This window comes from Notothenia rossii, assembly GCF_949606895.1.
Source record: "Notothenia rossii genome assembly, chromosome: 8".
NCBI lineage: Eukaryota > Metazoa > Chordata > Actinopteri > Perciformes > Nototheniidae > Notothenia > Notothenia rossii.
This window is the reverse complement of record NC_136906.1, coordinates 40,548,891-40,570,938: the sequence shown is the minus strand read 5'-3', so window position 1 is coordinate 40,570,938 and position 22,048 is coordinate 40,548,891. Positions and strand designations below refer to the sequence as shown.

The following is a 22,048-nucleotide window of genomic DNA, read 5'->3' as shown; positions in this document are numbered from 1 at the left end:
TACTTCAGTAAAAAAATGAAATACTTGTACTTAACTTCAGTATTTCACATTATGCTTCTTTATACTTTTACTTTTACTCATCTTTATTTAGTTACTTTGCAGATTTAGGTTATTATTACAAAAAAATTAAAATTGACACAAATGATTATATGCATAATATTATTATGGGTTAAGCTATCCAGTAGTGTATAAAGTAATACAATAAACCCTATATTTACAAAGTAATGAACACATTAACGCACCCATCATTTTATAAAATGATAGAAATATAGCTGGCGCTTAAAAAAGCCATTTTGCTTAACGAGGACTTTTACTTTTGGTACTTAAAGTATCTTTTAATGCTCATACTTTTTAACTTTGACTTAAGGACAATTTGAATGCCATTATGTAACTGAGTATTTTTACACAGTAGTATTGCTACTTTTACTTCAGTAAAACAATCTGAGTAGTTCTTCCGCCTCTGCTTACCAATGTATTCATTTATGTCGATCTTTCCATCTCCGTTCTTATCAATGTCCTCCACTGTTTCCTGAAAGAGAACATGAGTTAGTCTTACAGTGCAATACATGAAACGTTTTTTTTTGTTCAGGGTTTTGATATCCTGTGGACCTTTTTATTTTTAGACTTCCAGTAGAGAAAATGCGGAAAATAACAGTGTCAAATAAATGACACTAAATCATTAAACAAAATGTTATCCGAACTGATTTACACATTTTTCAGCATTATAAATTTGTCATAGACCAAATATTGGCATCGGGCATTAAAATAATCCATATTGTCTGGCCACAAGTAATATGCACTGTCATCACATGTTGGATGCTGATCCGTTGCCATGGTGCAACCTTCAGAGATCTGCAGGTGAGGACCAGTACCTGCACCACCAAGTCTTTCATGTGGTCGAACTCCTCTGGGTGCAGGAAGGCAGTGAACTCCTCCCGGGTGGCGATACCGTCCCCGTCTCGATCAGCCGTCTTGAAGCGTCTTTCGTCCCGCGTCAGCATGAACCTATAGGTGGCCTTGTCCTCCACGTCATCAAACTCCTCATCTGAAAACATGAGTGAGATGTTTTGTGAGGCACTGTGAAGCATTTAAAAATCTCTTCCTAAAACACACTGTTTCTGTGAAGAAGTCTTTATTACAACTATCCTTGAAACTTCATTGCAACTGAGCAAACACCCTCTGCTGTTATATACACTTTACATACGTATATATATACATATATTTTTGACCTTGGGATTGGAGAATGACTGAATAATCTCACATCACACATGTTTCACTTCTAATAGCTGACAAAGAGGCAGTGAAAGTGGAAAGCTTCACAAATCTCAGTAAGGGGACCTTTGACTTGAACAGAACACTATTATGGCCCAGCTTTTAATGTTATGCCAGCCATAGATTATTTGGTCTAATATGTTCTATCCAGTGTGTGTGTGTGTGTGTGTGTGTGTGTGTGTGTGTGTGTGTGTGTGTGTGTGTGTGTGTGTGTGTGTGTGTGTGTGTGTCTGTGTGTGCGTGTGTGCGTGTGTGCGTGTGTGCATGTGTGTGTGTGTGTGTGTGTGTGTGTACTGCACCCACCCTCAGTGTGATGCAGGGCAAGAGAAGTGGCTCACAGAAGGGAAAGATGGATAAATTGTACATTTGTATATAGAAGGTAATTTTGTTATTTTTCAGCTATGACTAGCGTTGCTCATTACTCTAGATATTCTGTATCAACACAAGTTTTGAAGAGCTGATGCGTGTTCAATGTTTCATAGTTAGCATTAAGAAAGTGGACTAATAGAAGATGCTTGTGTTTCCTTAGATAGTTGTAAATGCAGACAGTTAGACAAGTTACAATGAAATTGTCTTTGAGAATTACCCAGGTAGAAGCCGTAGGTGGTGTTCTTGTACTCCTCCCAGCCTATCTTTCCGTCTTGATTCTTGTCGTAGTCCTTCCAGTGTTTGTTCACGTTCTCCTCGATGTACCTCCTCTGCCGGTGTTTGATCCAGTGGTGCAGCTCAGCGTGGCTGATGTAGCCGTCCTTATCGGTGTCAATCCGGACCACAATCATCCTGTGGAGAGAGTTATGGATAATGTTTACTAAAATATTCTGACTCCATGGGAAATAAAACCCACAACTCTGATATTCTCAGCCCCCCTAATTTGTGCATTAGAGAAGAACCCCCTGAAGCCAGAAGCAGCCAGTTAGAAAAATCTGCTGAAGGTTGGGGAACCTACGCCAGCTTGTCTTTGCTCTCCTCAGGCGTCAGCTGGTCGAAGGTCTTGGCCTCCTCCTTTCCAGGAAGGCCTCGTGATCGTACTGGAAGCCATGAGAATCATCGTGGGCGCGGTCGCTCAGGTCCGACTGGTGATGGATGCGCTTCTCCTGAGTGGGGACGGAGAGGACCGCGGCCGCCAGTAGGCAGATGGAGGCCAGGGACCTCAGCAGCTTCATTCTACTTCTCGTTGGAGAAGACAGAAAAGTCATTTGAAAAACACAGTACACTATTAAAAAAGTTAAAAACGCAATACTTAAAGCATGAAACATTTTGACATAGTAAAAATATTGAGTATTGGAACTTCTGTGTGGTACAGGATGAAAAGTACATTCAGAAGTCCTTCAACTAATTTGTGTTCAACAGAAAGAAAATCCTGAATCGACAGAACCAGGTCAGATCAACTTAGAGATAACTGTCTAAGGATGGTGTCATCGGAGATAAAACATATATACATTCTACAAACATTTACACTTTTTAACGTTCAAATTGATAACAATCCATAATACGACAAAGAAAATAGTACTTCATTGATCAGAATGAGCAGGTAGTGTAATTTCCTCTGGCCCTTCATGAACCCCATCATTAAACACACACTAACAAATGTCCTTACTCTCCATGTTGATGGAAGTTCATCAACTCAGCTCTATGCATTGTATGACAGCAAAAACCATGTTAGCCTGTGTTTTTCAAATGTTCCCTTTTAGAGGAAAGAAACAAATGTTCTCACCAGTTTCTCGAGAGCTTCTCGCAAAATCTCCTTAGCAGTGTGTGAACAGCAGATCAGTCCGCGTTGGCACTCTGTACCTTTAAATAACAACGTCATGAAGGCGGTGCTTGTTGTTCAGATAACCAATGAGTAACGCCTTAAAGGGGGCTCTAACCAATACAAAGTAGGACACGGTAGTGAAATACTTTAGGATAAGTTCTTATTGGCTGTTAATCGCCACGTTGTCACACAACAGCAGACCACTTCGGATCAACTTTGCAATAGAGAGGCGAAAAACTGAGAGGAGTAATCTCAGGACAGGAGTAGGCTATCATTGGACATGTCGATGGAAGATGTTAAAAGTGAATTAAAAGGAGACAAAGTAGTGGAAGTCACAAGGCTTAAAAGCAAACGGGATGGCACACTCAAAGAAACATTATCAGTTCTCATTCAGTTTGAGAGAAGCTTACTAAGGCAGTACAAATGGGATATTTTAACTTCATGGTTAGGGAGTACATCCCCAAAGCTCTCAGGTGCTACGCATGTCAACGAATGGGGCACACAGCGCAGTAGTGTAAAGGACAGCTAAGGCGTGCGAGATGCAGAGGACAACATGAGTATGGGAAATGTGAAAAGGATGCAAAGGTTAAATGTTGTAACTGCGGAAGAGATCACAGTGCTGCGTTTGGAGGATGTGAAGTGCAGAGAGAGGTGCAGAGAGTTAAGATTACAAACAAAGTTTCATACGCAGAAGCAATAAAGAAAGTAAGGGGAACAGTAACAATCAATAAGAGGAGCAGAGCATTACAATACAAAATGGCAGGAACACACCTAAAAGTAATCTTCAATCCAACCCCACATCGCCACCAAGAGTAAAGAGGATGGTGATGTTCTAGGAGTGAAAAAGGTGAATGTTGTGGTATTCATATGCCATACTGTAAATGTTGCATTACAGTTAAAAAAGAAAAGTGATAGAATAAAAGCCATTGTGGAGGCAGCTGGAAAATTCCTTGACATGAAAGATATTAAAGCAGACCAGATATAATTCTAGCTATAAATGGAGCTGGGGGAAATTAAAATCAGGATGAGGGTTAGATCCTTAATCATGGTGCTGCACATACTACAGCGGAACGCAAGAAGCCTCATAGCTATTGGACAAGAATTCAAGAAATATATAATTAGTGTTTCTACAATTTAGGGTACATTCCATGTCCATTGATGTCCATTGACGATAATTATAATTATTCCAACTATTTTCTTCAAAAATATCATATTTTCAGGGCTGCACATAACTGGTGCGCAGGTGCGCATGGCATAGGCCTATACACAAGTTATTGAGCCGTTTCCGCTCTACATCCTGAACTCCTCCCTTCGATGCAATGCACTTCCGTTTTGGCGGACTGGGTTTGTTTTGCTAGCTAGCTCCGTTGTGCCGACAAAGCACTGATATCGCAGAGACAAAGAGGATATAACAATTACAACATGAAGAAAAGTGGTTCGGGAACTACGTGTGCGGTAGTTGGTTGCAATCACTCGAGAAAGCACCTGAACGAGTGGTTAGATAGAGAGTGCTACGACCACAAACCAGCACCCAGCACCCAGCCATGTTGTTCATTAAATACAGATAAACACAACAAATACTGCATGCATTGTATTTTTTAATATTACATATGAATATTTTCATAGTGATGTAATTGTGTGGGCTGCTTTTATATTTTAGTTTGTAACCTGTTAGGATTAAACATGTGATCTTTCTTGTTGAAGCCATTTCTTTAGTTTCCTCTCAACAATTAATTCATTCAGTGTTATTTATGTACAGTATGAGCTTAATATGAATGATGAACTGTGTTAAAAGAAATTGTAGCACTCTAAGGAACATATGAAATGCAATAATGCAATAACAGTGCAATAATGAAATTAAATTACATCAAACTTTATTTTCACTCAAACAGTACAGGCACATATGATATATTGCACAGCATAAAGAGATCATGTAAATTGTGCATTATGTAAACAACAGACAACTGTTGGCTCCTGTGGGCATGACCTAAATAAGGCAGTTTATTTTGGTTTTAAAATGCTGAGATATTTACTGCAGAACTGTAACCTTCCCTCAACAAAATCGTCAACAATTTTCGGGAGCATGTGGGCAAAGTAGAATGTGCGCAGCCTTATGATATGCCTTCAGACTGTCCATTGCTTTTCCATCTATTGCCATGGATTGAACGAAGTAGGAGCAAATTTTGCTGTACGTTATGCTGGGCCACGTCGTCATGTTATCCTCCCAGTTTTCCACTGAATTCGGGTGGGGGAGAGTAACGCCATCTCCAGTCAAAGAAGTAGAATCGTGTTCCCAAGCTAGCATCACTGTTAGCATCGAAATCGCTGTGTTTACACCAGTGCCCGTCTGACTGTTTACACCGGTTTACACCGACAGACGCTGTGCAAAAGACTTCCGGCGGAAATGAAGTGCATTTGTGTAGGGTTATGGCGCTACCCGTGGTTTGGCGCGTAAACTTGTCTATACCATACATAAACACTAGATGACTCACCCGTGCTGCTGGCCAATGGAGACCAACGTTGCCACATGGCGGCCATCTTGCCACAGGCAGCTCGCTCATTCATAACATTATGTCTATGGTGCACTATTGAAAAACTGTAGATTGCTCAATTTTCAACCAATTTTCAAACGGTTTGGTTTGTTATAAACATCAAAGATGTAGTTATGATACTTCGTACTTAGCATTATAATCATGAACTTTTTTTGTTCAACATGTCTTGTTGTCTCCTGTATCATAGCCATGTTAATAACGTTTATAATAAACCAAACCGTTTGTAAATCAGTCAAGATTTCAGCGAGTTAAGAGTATTTTTGTGCAGATCACTCACCTTACAACAGCTGTAGCAGTAGTTGTTGACTGTGGCAAGATGGCCACCGGTGAGCTACGCTGGCGACTCCCCCTTGAGCCATCTAGCCTTTCTATGGCGTATACTGCCACGCGAAGTCCCCGGCCGGAAGTCCCCGGAGTTAGGTACTGGCTTCAGAAGAAGCTGCTGGGAGTCTTCCGATGACTGCAGAAAGGAGCAATTTCCATAGACCCCCATGTTAAAATGCCCAATTTTACAGCAGAAAAAAACATGTTTCTACCCCTGGATGCAATAAATATTGTTATGGACATAGTTAGCTTTCACCTTCATGATAATGAATCTGTGAGTGAATTGTTTTCTAACGCAACCCTTTTATTTATATTAGGTCTTAACGTCTTTGCATAAATTAGGGCGTGGTCACATTGAGTCTCTGTCAAGTGACTACTGCTGTTAGCTTCTTGTCTCTCTGCCAGCTGCTCCGTGAAGCTAGCTACAGGGACTCTGCCTGGTCAGTTCATCCAGGGAACACAACTGGACCCCTGCCGTGTTTGTTTGTTCATGCTTACATATCGGACTCTTATGACTCGCTCTACGATTAAAATAGACGGTGCATGAATGCGGTTTTGCGGTAAGTGAAATTTGAGTACCTAATTTATGTGTTAATGATTTTAATCAGCTACGTAATGAATGTATTCTGCCCTTGCAAGAATACTTTTTGGATTGCAGGCTTGGCAGATAGCTTAACACGGAAATAAACACCCAGGAGACAGCAGCTCAGTTTTGGATGTTTACTGATTAAGTTCCATTTTCATTTCCATTTTCATTTCCATTTTCCTTTTCATTTCCATTTTCATTTCCATTTCCATTTTTGTAAAACTGAAATACAAACAAAATACACAGTCACGAGACGTTATCACATTAAGCACTAAATACAGATAAACAAGACTAAACAGAACAACCTTCTGGATCACCAGTCTGGTTTCAAGGCAGGTCACTCCACAGAAACTGGTCTCCTTGCTGTCTCTGAGGAACTGCACACTGCCAAAGCAGCATCCCTCTCCTCTGTCATCATCCTTTTGGACCTGTCTGCTGCATTCGACACGGTGAATCATCAGATCCTCCTTCGCACTCTCCTAAAACTTATTTTTTTTTAATTATAAATAAACGGTGAACTTTTATGCTACGATGCATGTGATGTCAGATATAGTAAAAAAAAGACAATCGCAGGCTACCTCAAATAAATTCATGTCTCTGTTGTGATTTCTGATTCGTCCACATTTAGACCAATCACAGCGTCACACTCTGCCGCCTATTCTAGATTTGTTTATTGTTTATTGTGCATTCTGTAGACTCCCATTTCTGTTTGAATTACAAAATGGACATCAGAAATTGGCTTAAAAGGTCTAACGATTTATTAAAACAAAATAGCGATGAAAGAACTGCAGCCGATGGTGCTGCTGGCGGCCCGTTGCAGCAGCACGCCTTATAATGTCACAAGCTTGACCTTGGCAAACCCCGGGGCTGAGTTAGCGAGCCCAATCCTTGACTCATCAAGGCGGCCGCCACCAACGCTGTCCTCCGAGGCACAGCTCCTTGTGCCCCTACCATCACCACCTGCGTTGCCACACCCTGTACCACACCCGCCAGCATCCTCCTCCTCCTCCGTGCCGGTGCCTCCACCATGGCCGTATCTACCATTGAGGTCATCGAGGTCCGGACCTCGGTAATATTTTTCGAGCTGTGTATACAAAACTTGTGAAATAATTGCACTGAATGGGGTTCTTTGTAGAACTTCCATTTACTGCCGATGGGGGCGCTGCATAACTGCGTAGCCTCGATTAGAGCAAACAGAAGAAGACGACATGTATCAACAACAAACCACCGCAGCCGAGCAGCCCGGACTTGTACTGGAGCAGCGAAGGAGTGATGAAGTATCTAGAGATCTGAGTCCAGCGGCTGCTTGTGTTTCCTGTTCATCAGGACATCATATGACCAGCAGATCCTGTGTGAACGCTCTACGTTAGTCAGTGGATGTCTGACAACATGCACACTAACTTATATTGCAATTTGCAGCTATACTTTGGTTTAAATTGCGTGAATAAACTAGCTAGAGAGCTAAAGTGAATCCAATGTCAGAAGGATTACCGTTTAACAAACGTTGTAATGTTTTTCTTTCATTTCAATTTGAGTAAAACAATGGAGATATAACATTGCATTGTTTTATTTTTACACTGACTCAGATGAAAAGACTACGTCAGTCGAAGCTCAGCTTTGGTAAGGAAGAGACAGGACAGGCAGTGAGAGAGAGAGAGAGAGAGAGAGAGAAAGTGATGGAAGTCAGGGAGGAACTGCAGTTATAGTCACACAAAATAATGTAGGCTTAATAACCCCATCTATCTATATATAACAATAGTCTTCATTTACAATAGGAATAATTGTAAAACAACATACATCTATTGCAGTTATGATGTCATAATAACATAAAATTGTATAAAACATAATTTGCTTACATCTTTGTTCTCTTTTGATAATCAAACAAAACAGATTTAAATGACAAAAAGAATGCAAACAAACAAGTGAAATGAACTAAATTGCTGAATTGCTTTTAATTCACTGGCAGGAGCGACAAGTGAGGAGGAGCAAAAAGTGAACAATGAGGGAGAGATTGAACAAAGTGAAAGAGTAGAGGACAGAGAGAGTAATGAACAGGAAGAAGACAGAGAGACTCAAGAAGATGGAAGAGAGGGTGCAGGTTATGGAAAGGAGAGAGATGTGGAAAATGAATGTTGACAATGTGTTGTGATCATTTTAGCCTCTTCTGCATGTCCTGATCATTAATAGTAACAATCAACTGATTCTTATGCATTACACTCTCAAAAATAATTGATGCTGCAGCCCACTGACATGGTTTGAAATCAATATATTATCCAATTTGTGACCCCCCACAGGAATTAAAAAGCACCTAACTAGATCAGGAAAATCCCAAAAATCTCGGGGGGTGTCCCCCGAATCCCGCTACCATATTTGGACCTCGGTATTTACGAAATCCTGGATACGGCCCTGGCCTCCACTACAGACGCTACCTTGCAGCACATCAACAGGTAGGCTACTTTTGGGCCAGCAACCGCTCAAAGACCAACAGATCCAGGTGATCTTGGGGTTAATAAACCCAACCAGGTGAAACTGGATCGTTATCCAGGGAGATTGTTTTCAGGAAAGAAGCGCACTTTTGCTACTGCATGGTACTACAACAGACCATGGCTTGAATATTCGTTAAAAGCAGACGCAGCCTTTTGTTTCCCCTGTAGACAGTTTAAAGTAAATACGTCTTCATCTGATGCGGCTTTTAATGTCAAAGGTTTTTGCGACTGGAAACACGCATTACAGACCGATAAAGGACTGCTAAGGCATGCCGCATCAAAAGAACACATTTCATGTCAGAGTTTGTGGAGAGAGAGACAGATACGCCAGGAAACTATAAGGAAATGAGTACTTTGGTGCACACAGATCAGCTGGCACGGAACCGTTATTACGTGTCAGCTGTCGTTGATATTATAGCTTTTTTTTTAGCTGTCAACCAACTCCCTCTCAGAGGTGACCACGATTCACTCCACAGCATGTCCGAGTCAGGCAGTGGGCTCTTCCTATCGCTGTTTGAGTATACGCTGCACAAAGATGCAGAGTTGGCCAAAATAATGTTCTAAGTTAGCTCGGCTCATACCTGCCAACCTTGAGACCTCAGAAATCGGAAGCATTTCAAAATGCAAAATGGGGGGGGGGTGCTAGTTTATCGCCGGAGCTGTTAGATTAACATTAACATGCTTATTGTAGTTCTAAGTGCAATGCCTTGCGGCCTGTAGCACCATCCTTGATGGAGCATATGTGTGGGCTGGTCCTGTATTAAATACAAGAAAGGAGTGAGCAGAGGGTAGAGTTGTCGATTCTTGTTCTGTTTTCTGTGATATATTTTAACAAACGCAGCGATGAGACGACGACGTGAGTACGGAAAAAAGAGGAGTTTATTCACACTCCCCAAAACAACCGACCACCAAACAGGGTTAACAAGCTCTATGCAGGAGGATAGCTGTTCCGGGCTGCTCTTCCTCCTACGTTCCCCGGGCAGAGAGAGAGCCACTGCAGCCTACTTAGATCCTTTATGGAGGCTCTGATCAGATTGGGAGCACCTGGAGAGAGGCTGCACCTGGATACAATCAGGGAGAGAGAAGCACACACACCCACACACAAAGGCACACCCACACCAGCATAGGCAGTGAAGCAGGGGTCGTCACACCCCCCCCCTTAAAGTCGGTGTCCCCAGGGCCACCGGCACCACCAACCAACCCCATCCCAAACCAAAGCAAAAGGTAATGGAAAACAAAACCCCACATATGGAACTCCCCCAGGTCCCTAATGAAAAAAACAACAAAAAAAAACACCACCTTCACACAGCAATCCTCTCCTTCAACGCCCAGCCACACCTTTAGCAACAACAGTATCTGAGAAGCACTATTTAAAAAGAATGGGCAGAGCAAGAAAGATTTATCACAGTATGACAGTCAATATATATACATTAAGGTAAAACCTAACCATACTTAGTGCAATGGGGCTCGTGACAGCGCGTCAGCAATAACATTGTCAGACCCCCTAATGTGCCTAACATCAAGGTTGTAAGCCTGAAGAAACAAAGACCACCTCGTCAGTCTTTGGTTAGGACACTTCATTGAATGCAAAAAGGTCAGGGGATTGTGATCTGTGTAAACCAAAATTGGTCCTCCTGCTCCCACATATACAGTGAAATGCTGCAACGCCCAAATGAGTGCTAACGCTTCCTTCTCAATCACCGAATAATTCCTTTGGTAACTGTTAAGTTTCTTTGAAAAGAAACTGACGGGTCTCTCCACCCCCCCCTTGTCAAGCTGGAGCAGAACCGCACCGACTCCCACCTGGCTTGCATCTACTTGGAGACTAAAAGGACGATCAAAACATGGAGCCGCTAACGCCTGATTGGAACACAACAGAGACTTAACCCTATCAAACGCTCTCTGACAGTCGACCGACCAAGTATATTTTACCTTAGCCCTAAGAAGTTCAGTCAAAGGAAACACTGTAGTGGAAAAATGTTCACAGAACCTCCTGTAGTAACCCACCATACCCAAAAATCTCTGGAGTTCCTTTTTGGTTGTGGGTTGTGGGTATTCAGATATTGCTCTGACCTTGGCCAGAACTGGAGCCACACAACCCTGACCCACCACATGGCCAAGATATGTCACTGTTGCCTTTGCAAAGGCACATTTGGCCAAATTAATAGTCAGATGTGCCTCCGTCAACCGTTCAAACAACCTCTCGATGCGCTGAACATGAGCAGTCCAAGTGTCACTGCAAATTACCAAATCGTCTAGATACACCGTACAACCCTCTAAACCCGACACCACGCGATTCATCAAACGTTGGAATGTAGCAGGAGCATTTTTTAACCCAAACGGCATTACCTTATATGAATAAAGTCCAGATAGTGTGATAAATGCCGCTATTTCCTGTGCCCGCTTGGACAAGGGGATCTGCCAATACCCTTTAAGCAAATCAAATTTGCTAACATACTTTGCGGACCCCACCTGATCTATACAGTCATCCATCCGTGGCAAAGGAAAAGAGTCAGATTTTGTCACCGCATTCACTTTTCTTAGATCAGTATAGAATCTAGTTGTCCCATCCTGCTTTGGCACCAAAATACATGGAGACGCCCAACTAGATGCTGATGGGACAGCAATTTTGTTCTCCAACATGTAATTAATCTCTGCATCCAGCCGATTGCGCTTAACTGGTGGCATGCGATAAAAATGTTGCTTAATCGGCTGAGCGTCCCCAACATCAATATCATGCTCAGCCCAGTCAGTTTGCGACGGAGTGTCTCCAAACAGACACAGATATTTGTGTACCAATGCTGAGAGTTCCTCACGCCTTGATTCCGCCAAATGAGACAACAACCCGTCTAAATTATCTAGCGATTCCGAATTTCTCAAATGACCACAGAGCAAACTATCATCAGGTTCAGGCACTACATCTCCCTCATGCGTCAAACCATGTGTCACCACAACAGCCGGCTGCACCTCATCCTTCTCCACCTCTGTGTCCGTGTTAACCTCCCGCTTGTGGTAGGGTTTCAGAAGATTTACATGACAGAGGCGTTTAGTCTTCCTTCGTTCTGGTGTTGCCACAACATAATTTAAATCAGAAGTTTTCTCAATGATAGTGTACGGACCTGAATATTTAGCCTGAAATGGGGAACCAACAATAGGCATAAGTGATAGAACCTGGTCACCTGGATTAAACTCCTGTCGTGCCGAACGACGGTCATACAACTCCTTCATTTTACTTTGAGACACTGACAACTTTTCCCGTGCCATACTTAAAGCAACAATCAAACGACGTCTGAAGCCATTCACATAATCCACCAAGCTCCGTGGTGGCTCAGTGTCCACACAACCCTCTTTCAGCACTGCCAAGGGGCCCCGTACAGCATGTCCGAAAACCAACTCATTAGGGCTAAACCCCGTACCTTCATGTACCGCCTCCCTTGCAGCCAACATCAACCAAGGAAGACTTTCCTCCCAGTCTCCATCTAGCTCAGTACAGTAAGCACGTAACAAGGATTTCAATGTCTGGTGAAACCTTTCCAAAGCACCCTGACTTTGGGCGTGGTAAGCTGTTGACTGGTTCTTCTTAATCTTCAAAAGCTTCAACACCTGAGCAAACATGTGAGACGAAAAATTGGAGCCTTGATCACTCTGAACGACCTTAGGAATACCAAATATTGAGATAAACTGCAACAAGGCCCTAACCACCGCCTTAGTTGTAATCGACCTCAAAGGATAAGCCGCTGGATACCTAGTGGTTTGACACATCACAGTCAGCAGATATTTGCAACCAGACTTTGAACATGGTAAAGGGCCCACACAATCCACAATGAGATGTGTAAATGGTTCACTTACCACTTGTATCGGCTGTAGTGGTGCTGGTTTGATCTTCTGGTTCGGTTTCCCTGTCAGCTGACACACATGACATGTTCTAATATACTGCGACACATCTGTCTTAAGACGTGGCCAGAAGTAGTGTTTCAGGATGTTCCAATATGTTTTCCGAACCCCAAAGTGTCCACACTCATCATGTGCGACTTTCAGGACAAGAGGACGAAGCTTAGTTGGCACCACCAGCTGGAAAACCTCAGTCCCTGCACCATCAACAGCCCTCCATCTCCTAAACAACAAGTCATTACGCAACATGTATCCACTTGAAGCGTTTTCCCTCTCTGCCACTGGCACAGCACAGTCAAAAAGGCCTTTCAGCGAAGCATCCTGACGTTGCTCCTCTCCCACCTCATGGTGTGTAAGTAACACCGAAAACTCAAACAAAGATGGAACCTCCACTGTGTCAGTTGACTTCCCATGTGATAGCAAGTCCTGATCCCTTTTGGCCCTAGCCCTTGTGATCACACACGCGGCCGTAACGTCTGGCACCACTGTAGAGCGCTTCTCAGATGCTGACTCAATCAGACCACCAGTGACTAACAACACAGAAGGGCCATCAGCCCAGACTTTACCACCTGCCAAATCGTTACCCGGAATGAAATGTATCCCCTCGATTGGAAAAGCTGGACGTACCCCAATAGCTACATCCCCTTTAACAAGGTCACAGTCGAGATACGTCCTATGGACAGGAACAGGAAAAACCGTTAATCCCATCCCCCGAGTCTGAACCGTGTCACCAGTGTCACTTTCCTCAGACAAAGGCAGAACCGAGTCAACGATAAAGGAGTCAAATGCACCTGTATCCCTCAAATTTTTAATTGGAACTTTGACATTGCTACCCACCAATGACACCAAGCCGTCTCTTATAAAAGGAGCATAGGATGCCAGAACCTCAGGTCCACATAAGTGGTCCGTAAGCACCTCGTCAACACAGCAGCTACTCACAGGAGCAGCAAACGCAACCGGTTTACCCACAAATCTTCCTCCCTTGGATTTTGCTCTAAGCACCGGACAGTCTGGTTTCCAATGGCCTTTCTCACGACAATAGTTACAAGTATCCTCAGATTTCTCCCAAGCCACTTTCTTTAGATCCATCCCCAATGACCCAACATCAACAGACCTTCCACTTCCCCCAAACACAGGTAGATCTCCAGCACGCCCTCCGAACCTGCCCTTATGCAGTAACACAAACTCATCCGCTGCTACTGCAGCCTCGGATGCCGAAGTTACCCTGTGTTCTATTATATAGGTTGCAATGCTGTCAGGAAGGATGTTTTTGAACTGTTCCAAAATCATGAGTTCACCCAATTTGTCAAAGGAAGTGATGTCCATAGCAGCTAACCAACGTTTAAAATGAACAGACAAATCCCTCGCCATTTCCACATAAGTCTGACCCTGTTTTTTCTCCAAGGACCTAAAACGCTGTCGATAAGCCTCTGGAACAAGTTCATAAGCTCTAAGCACCGCCAATTTTATTTTAACATAGCTAGAGCTATCCTCCGAACACAACGCGGAATATGCGGACTGTGCTCTTCCTGTGAGTACACACTGAAGCATCAGGGCACAGTCTGCATCCGGCCAATCCCTAGCTTTAGCCACCCGTTCAAAAAGCAAAAAAAAGTGTCAGGATCACTTTCATTAAATTGCGGCAACAAGCGCAAGTTGTTAGCATCGAACCGCTGAGGAGACCTGGGCACCTGTTCACCGTGCCGCTCACCCAACACCGCACTACCTCTGCCTATGGAAAGACGCTGTCCTTCCATATCAAGTTTGGCTTTCTCAGTCTCCTGCCGCATCCTCTCCACTGCAATCTCCTTTTCAAACTCCATCTCATACCTCATTTTGTCATGACTCAGCTGCAACAACAACATCTCCTTCTGCTGCTCAAAGGACAGTAAACTAGCCTGCAACAGAGGTTTTAACACCCCCTCCTCAACTTCCGGAAGCACTCCCTTTTCACGTAATACTGACACAATAGAGGTTTTTATAGTGCTTTTTAGCCTCTTATCGCCAACAACTTCCACCGAGAAATGTTCCGCAATAACGAGCAGCTGCTCCATTGAGAAATTTTCAAGGGCTTCCTGAGAGGGAGCACTGATAAACGCGTCTACCTCCGCCATACTACAACGCAACACCGAGTTTACAGTGAGACAAAAGAGAGAAAAGAGAAAAAAAAACTGATTGGAGTTTCCCCACTAACTACGACACCCGCTAACTAATCTCCTCCCTGGTCTTCATGTGGTTACTTGCGGCGGGTACTTATGCACTAAAGACCGCTGGCCGAGCAAAGCGACTAGCAAGCTAGCAAAAATACTGCGACCACGGCCATGCCCCCAAACCGAAGCTTCAGCCACTTTCACCACAACATTAACACCCCGCACAACGGTCCCAAGGGAACCGTCGCTACCACCTATCAGGAGAAACCCCACACAAAATAACGAACGAACTCACACGCACCCAAGCTTATCTTACCGGTTTGGACGAGCCCCCAGCTGTCAAGGCTTGGCTCTCAGCCATAACAAACGCAGCGATGAGACGACGACGTGAGTACGGAAAAAAGAGGAGTTTATTCACACTCCCCAAAACAACCGACCACCAAACAGGGTTAACAAGCTCTATGCAGGAGGATAGCTGTTCCGGGCTGCTCTTCCTCCTACGTTCCCCGGGCAGAGAGAGAGCCACTGCAGCCTACTTAGATCCTTTATGGAGGCGCTGATCAGATTGGGAGCACCTGGAGAGAGGCTGCACCTGGATACAATCAGGGAGAGAGAAGCACACACACCCACACACAAAGGCACACCCACACCAGCATAGGCAGTGAAGCAGGGGTCGTCACACGCGCGCTACTAAAGAGACGCGCTACCATGGAAACCAAACAATGGTGTAGCTGAATTAAAGTCCGAGTGGAAACAGTACTGAGTAAATCTGATTATGTCAGAAATGCGGGAGAAAATCGGGATTGTTGAGAAGCTATGGCTCGGCTGAGTGAAAGGATGCACCTACAGTGCATAGAAAATAAAACATGCCCAAGGCGGGCTAAACAGTTCATCGTCTCCGTCTCTACTATTTCTCTCCGAGTGCAACGATGAGGAAGCTGCCATCCTTTCCCCGCTCAGAGACCCAGGTCGTCGCACGCATCTCTGCTTGTCTAGCTGACATCTCTCGGTGGATGTCTGCTCATCACCTCAAGCTCAACCTTGACAAGACTGAACTGCTTTTCCTTCCGGGAAAAGATTGTCCCACTCTTGACCTAACAATCCACATCGGCACCTCTGTTGTTTCCCCGACTCAGACTGCAAGGAATCTGGGTGTGATCCTAGATAAAAAAACTGTCCTTCACTGCAAACATTGCTGCTACAACCCGCTGCTGCAGATACACGCTTTACAACATCAGGAGGATACGTCCCCAGCTGACCCAGAAATCAGCGCAGGTTCTGGTCCAGGCTCTCGTCATCTCACGCCTAGACTACTGCAACTCCCTCCTGGCTGGTCTACCTGCATGTGCCATCCGACCTCTGCAGCTCATCCAGAAAGCAGCGGCTCGTCTGGTCTTCAACCTTCCAAAATTCTCCCACACCACACCGCTCCTCCGCTCCCTTCACTGGCTTCCAGTAACTGCTAGAATCCACTTCAAAACAATGGTACTTGCGTACCATGCTGCGAATGGATCTGGCCCTTCCTACATCCAGGACATGGTTAAACCGTACACCCCAGCACGTGCACTCCGCTCTGCATCGGCCAAACAGCTCGCTGCACCCGCACTGCGAGGGGGACCCAAGTTTCCATCAGCAAAAACTCGTGGGTTTGCTATCCTGGCTCCAAAATGGTGGAATGAGCTCCCCATTGACATCAGGACAGCAGAAAGCTTACACATCTTCTGGCGCAGACTGAAAACTCATCTCTTTCGACTCCACTTCGAGAGATAGAATTATTAACAAAGCACTTAAATACTAATAAAGGACTGGCTTATCTAAAGCCAGTTGAGTAGCACTTGAAATGTTTTAGCTCTATGAAACCTGATGTACTTATATGATTTTGTTTTCTTCAAGTTTGTATCTTCCTGGTCGAATGTACTTATTGTAAGTCGCTTTGGATAAAAGCCTCAGCTAAATGCAATGTAATATACAGAATGTTAAGGCTTGGATTAGCGTGTAAACCAGTGGTCTACATCGGTGCTAACGATGCTAAACCATAGACTATATAATATATAAAGGTTAAAACGAAATAGACAAGTGTTAAGCGTTAAGTGGGATAATACTGTAGAACCATTGGCTTCTGTTTGAGGTTGATAAAATAAGGTCATCCTTGTAACTTAGAGAGATATTGTATTATGTAGGTAGGAACTGTATGCATCGCTAAGGTTAATTTAAATTGGCTGTGCTCAAGTATGTAGACAAGCTAACGTCGAAGTAGTATATGTGAAATCAACCTCACAATAAGATGTGTGTATATTACAATTGTTCATGTCATATTTCAAGATGATTACTTTGATATTACAATATGGTTGGTTGATCTGGAGTTCATTATTGAGCTTTCACGTTAATGTCACAGTCATCTGTAGAACGAACCCAAACCTTGTTGTTTTTATTAATTGCATTACCAAATGGGTATCAAATAAACAGTCAGCATTGGTTACACAACTTTCAAAGTTACAGTAAAATAAAAAGGACCCTGACTCGGACAATACACAATCCAACATGTTCAACAGAAGAGAATCAGTTATATTGTTTGTACACATGGTTACTTTACATATATATCTGTTTGTTTAAGGTGTCCAGGTGATGCAGACAGGCTGGACCAGAGAGTGAGAGACAGAACTGGACTCCTCACAGCAGTGAACTTCAGCACAGGTATAAAGACTCTTTTTTTCATACTGTACAAGGAATCAAGAAAGATATTGGTTTAAATGAATGAAGTATTGACTTTAATACACTGATATACATTCCATTAAACAATACTAAATACTAGATCACCTAAACATCAGTTAAGTTGAGGGTTTTTCAATGCAAAAAGTTACATTTAGATGTTAACAACTAATATGATTTTGTCAGCTTTCTAATTTAATGTATTGAAGGCAAAGATATTCAACACATAGTGAGAACTGCTACTATTTATCTCTCAATATTGTCTGAAAAAACGTGGTAAAAGTTATTCTTTCAGTGAGACAACAGAGCAAGCTTCTACAGTTGCACTACGTTTTGATGACAGTTAAATATTATTTTGATAATAAAATATATTTCAATGTTGATGAATTTCATACTGTTCATTCATAATCTGATTGTCTTTGTAGCTCACTTTTGAAAAAAAACAAAAACGTTACAATTACAAAATAATTATATCTACAGCCCCTAAACACATAAACACACCGCTTTCATAAATAACACACTTGTTCTGCAATAATATGTTTTATGTTTCCTGTAATTTTTGTTAGGAAAGGACATGCCTGAAAGACACAACATTTTCTCCTTCTCTGAGGGTAAAGAAGAACATCCAAGAGGAACATTAAAAGCTGATTTTATGAGATTTTAAGACCAGTACACTAAGAAACTACTTTTATTGTGAAAACACAGTCAGCTGATCCAATGCACCTACTTCCACATCTAGACTACATCAGCTGGTTATTTCTATTTGCGTCACTTTATGAGCTTCACATCACTTGTGCCTTGTACCCATACCTTGTACCGCAGAGTTTGCAACATCAAAATAAATGGGGGCAATCTTCAGTCAGATGTGAATGTGTAATCTAACATTTTCAGTCAGAATAATCGACGAAAGGAGTGCAAATACAAATACAATGTATTGAAATGTGCACCAAAAGTTAATCAAACATGTTTTAAATAAAAAGCACATATGGACAGAAGGTGTAAACCTATTAAATGTATAAGTAAAAACATTTAGTCAAATAAAGTGACAGACTAGGCCTGTGCAGTTGGTATCAGCTTTGCCCAGCATGGGCTCCTCCATCAAGCCTGGTCCTCCTCGCTGAGGAAAGACCCTCAGTCCTCTCCAAACCAACAGACAGGACGTCCATCAAACGGAGGTTTCTCCCTGAAGTCTCTGCAGCTCTCTGGACACCACGCTGTCTCAATCCTTCCACACTGAATATGAGAGGGGAAAAATGAAAATAATAAATGCTTTAGACCAGGGGTGGGCAATTATTTTTTCCATGGGGCCACATGAGAAACAAAAAATATTCTGGAGGGCCGGGCCAAAAGGCTGAACTCAATTCTGCATAATGTTAATCGTATTTCTTTATAAAAAAGCAGTAAATAGCATTGTTTTGACAAGCTCGTCAGAGTATATGTTATAGTTGAACAATGAAAAAGTGAGGTTGCCTTACAAAAAATGTAATTTATTCAGTCAAATTTCCCAAAACAATGGTGAACAAAATGTGAATGTTTTTCACCATTTCTGACTCATATTAGTGAACATTTTCAGTCGCATTCACTACAAAACACATTTTGAGTTTGATATACTGTTGGACAATTGTGTAAAGGTTCTTAGCATTCAGCAAGATAAATCATATTGAACTGTGATTTTGAGAAAAAGGCTTCAAAAGAAAGTGTCCCAGTTCACTGCTAGTTGGTACCTTTACATGCCTACATTTGTAGTCTAACCACCTCATTTGGTGTTTTTTGAAGTTCTCTTTTCTTGTTCAGTGAGAGAAATCTAGTCTCTGCTGGGCTTTAACGAGTGCATCAAAGTCAGGTTGAATGTCTGAGGTGGAGATACGAAGCACAGCTGACAGATGATCATCAGTGAGAGAGGATCTATACCTGGATTTCATAAACTTCATCTTTGAAAATGTTTGTTCACATATGTAGGTAGAGCCAAAGAGAACCAACATCTTCTGAGCATGTCTCCTCATGTTTGGAAAGTTCTCCTCCTCGAGAGAAGAGTAGAAATCCAGCAGAGATCCTGACTTAAAGCGCTCTACCAGTACTGCATCAGACTGCAGGTCAATGAGTTCCAGCAGAACATCACTGGGTGCATTATCCATACTGCAAGTAAAGGGAGAGGAGCTTTTCATCCTCGATTGTTCGGAGATCTTCAAATCGCCTTGAAAACTCAGCATGCAATGCTCCTAACATGGATGAGTACCTGCGGAGGTGATCTTTCAGGGTTTGCATGTGAGTGAGAGTGTTGCTCTCCAGTTGTCTTGAAAGAAATTGCATCTTTCTCATGAAAGCCTTCACCAGGCTGTGCATTTCATGAACAAAAAGGCCCTTGCCTTGCAGTTTGTTGTTCAGTTCATTCATCAGTGCAGTCACATCAACAGCAAATGCAAAATCTGCCATCCAGTCCTCATCTGAGAGCTCTGGGATGTATTTGCCTTTCTTCTCACAAAACTCTTGAATCTCTGCTTTCAGGTCCCAAACTATTTTTAGCACTTTGCCCAGGCTGAGCCATCTGACAGCTGTGTGGTAGCCGATGTCACTATGCTCAGTCTCATGCTCCTCCAAAAGTGCAACAAACTGTCTGTGATTCAATGCCCGTGCCCTGATGAAGTTTACTATTTTAGTAACAACATCAATAACATGGTGAATCTTTAGCACTGACTTGCACAACACATATTGGTGTATAATACAATGCAAAAATACCAATTTCTGATCTGCGTCGATTTCAGTCACTTTATCTTGCATACGTTTCAAAAGTCCAACATTTTTACCTGTAAGTTTTGGACAACCGTCTGTTGTCACACCTGCCAGTCTGTCCCATTTCAGTCCCAGCGTGTCCATGCACACATTTACCTCCGTGAACAGATCGCTCCCTGTCGTCGTCCCTTTCATCGGCCGCATTGCTGCCAGCTCCTCCGTAATCTTGAAGTCCGGCGTTATCCCACGGACAAATACGAGTAACTGCGCTGTGTCGCGGACATCACAGCTCTCGTCCAAAGCCAAGGAGATAAAGTCAAAACTTGCCACTTCATGTTGCAGCTGAAGCTCTAGCTTCCCCGCAATGTCCTCGATCCTTCTCGTCACGGTTCGCCTGGACAGCGGGACTTGCTCAAAGGCTTCTTTTTTTTCAGGGCATATTAGTGCTGCAGAGTCCACTAAGCACTCTTTGACAAACTCCCCCTCTGAGAATGGCTTACTGTGTTTAGCTATTTTGTGGGTTACCACAAAGCTGGTCTTGGTTGCTGCATCCTTGGATGTGTGAAGCTTGGTAAAAAAGCCTTGCTGCTTTTGCAGCTTAGCTAGCAAAGCGTTCGATGTGCGCGCCCTTTCAGCATCAGTCAAGTTTTTGTATTTCTCCGCGTGTTTCGTCTCGTAATGCCGACACAAATTGTAGTCCTTGAACACGGCGATCTTCTCCCCACAAACTAAACACACGGCTTTACCTCTGACTTCAGTAAATAAATACTTAGCAGTCCAATTTTTGTTGAAAACCCTACATTCGGCATCTACCTTTCTTTTTTTAGCATGAGCTGACATTTTTGAGTACTAAAGTCGTCTTTTGACAATGATCCAATAACGCGCACGTCTTGATTTGACGTATTGCGTCATTATGTACGTGAATAAAAAACAACTTCAAAATAAAAGCATTGCAGCTTTAGTCCATGCATGAGGTAAAATTAGAAAATATGTTTATTTTGTTATTTCCAATTAACCTTACACGGGCCGGTCAGAGTCAACCAAAGGGCCGTATGTGGCCCGGGGGCCGTACAATGCCCAGGTCTGCTTTAGACAATAAGAAATATAAAGTTGACTGTTGAGTTGCTCAGTATTTTTAGATTGTCAATACTATTACTGTATAACTAATATCTCAGGTTAAGCGGCACATTCAAATAAAGATTAGTCTTTAACCTGTTAAGCCCTGGAGCCCCCCAACGTTTTTTTTGAGACTATGTCTCAGGGCTTCTTAACATTTATGAAACTATTAATGTGCAGCACCAGATTAACGGGAATAATCTCAGCTAACAGAAGATATTAACCATTTTTACCAAAACAAAACACAAGTCTCATAAGAAGCGTCTAAATGACCCCTGAGCGGAAAAATGCAAACTGACTTTGGCACAGAACTCAAGATAAAGATATCCTTATTACTTATCATATCTGCACATACAATATATCCGTTTAAAGCTGAGACTTCATAGATTATATAGGTATAGTATCATCACTGAGCGATCCGAACTCGCGACAGGGGAAGCAAACACAGACATCACCTTTACGGAGCTTTTACGGGAGAT

At 42.9% G+C, this 22,048-nt stretch overlaps 2 protein-coding genes across 5 annotated transcripts; one reads left to right on the top strand and one right to left on the bottom strand.

Moving 5' to 3' along the window:
* Nucleotides 1-295: 295 nt before the first annotated feature.
* Nucleotides 296-3,096, bottom strand: rcn3 (reticulocalbin 3, EF-hand calcium binding domain). Its single transcript, XM_079646964.1, is given in 6 exon segments — nucleotides 296-529; nucleotides 873-1,045; nucleotides 1,859-2,052; nucleotides 2,219-2,282; nucleotides 2,285-2,442; nucleotides 2,987-3,096. Coding segments are annotated over 5 exon segments (801 nt in total). The 5' UTR covers nucleotides 2,436-2,442; nucleotides 2,987-3,096; the 3' UTR covers nucleotides 296-310.
* Nucleotides 3,097-6,240: 3,144 nt separating this feature from the next.
* Nucleotides 6,241-18,961, top strand: LOC307014836 (uncharacterized protein). 4 transcript variants are annotated; one of them, XR_013801326.1, is made up of 4 exons: nucleotides 7,698-7,852; nucleotides 8,782-8,934; nucleotides 17,629-17,708; nucleotides 18,290-18,961. XR_013801326.1 is itself a non-coding variant. In XM_079643038.1 (3 exons), exons 1-3 carry the CDS (start codon nucleotides 7,264-7,266, stop codon nucleotides 18,385-18,387), a joined length of 471 nt encoding a protein of 156 aa, XP_079499164.1. In that variant the 5' UTR covers nucleotides 7,216-7,263; the 3' UTR covers nucleotides 18,388-18,961. The 4 variants fall into 4 exon arrangements, 1 of the variants encoding a protein (XP_079499164.1); XR_013801325.1 differs by lacking the exons at nucleotides 7,698-7,852; nucleotides 8,782-8,934 and adding an exon at nucleotides 6,241-6,461; XM_079643038.1 differs by lacking the exons at nucleotides 7,698-7,852; nucleotides 8,782-8,934 and adding an exon at nucleotides 7,216-7,556.
* Nucleotides 18,962-22,048: the final 3,087 nt, after the last annotated feature.

Excerpts from the sequence above, each read along its gene's own strand:
- LOC307014836 (XM_079643038.1), top strand. The coding sequence starts at position 7,264 with ATGAAAGAACTGCAGCCGATGGTGCTGCTGGCGGCCCGTTGCAGCAGC. Across the intron at positions 7,557-17,628 it reads TCATCGAGGTCCGGACCTCG|GTGTCCAGGTGATGCAGACA; the intron begins GTAATATTTTTC and ends TGTTTGTTTAAG. Across the intron at positions 17,709-18,289 it reads AGCAGTGAACTTCAGCACAG|GAAAGGACATGCCTGAAAGA; the intron begins GTATAAAGACTC and ends AATTTTTGTTAG.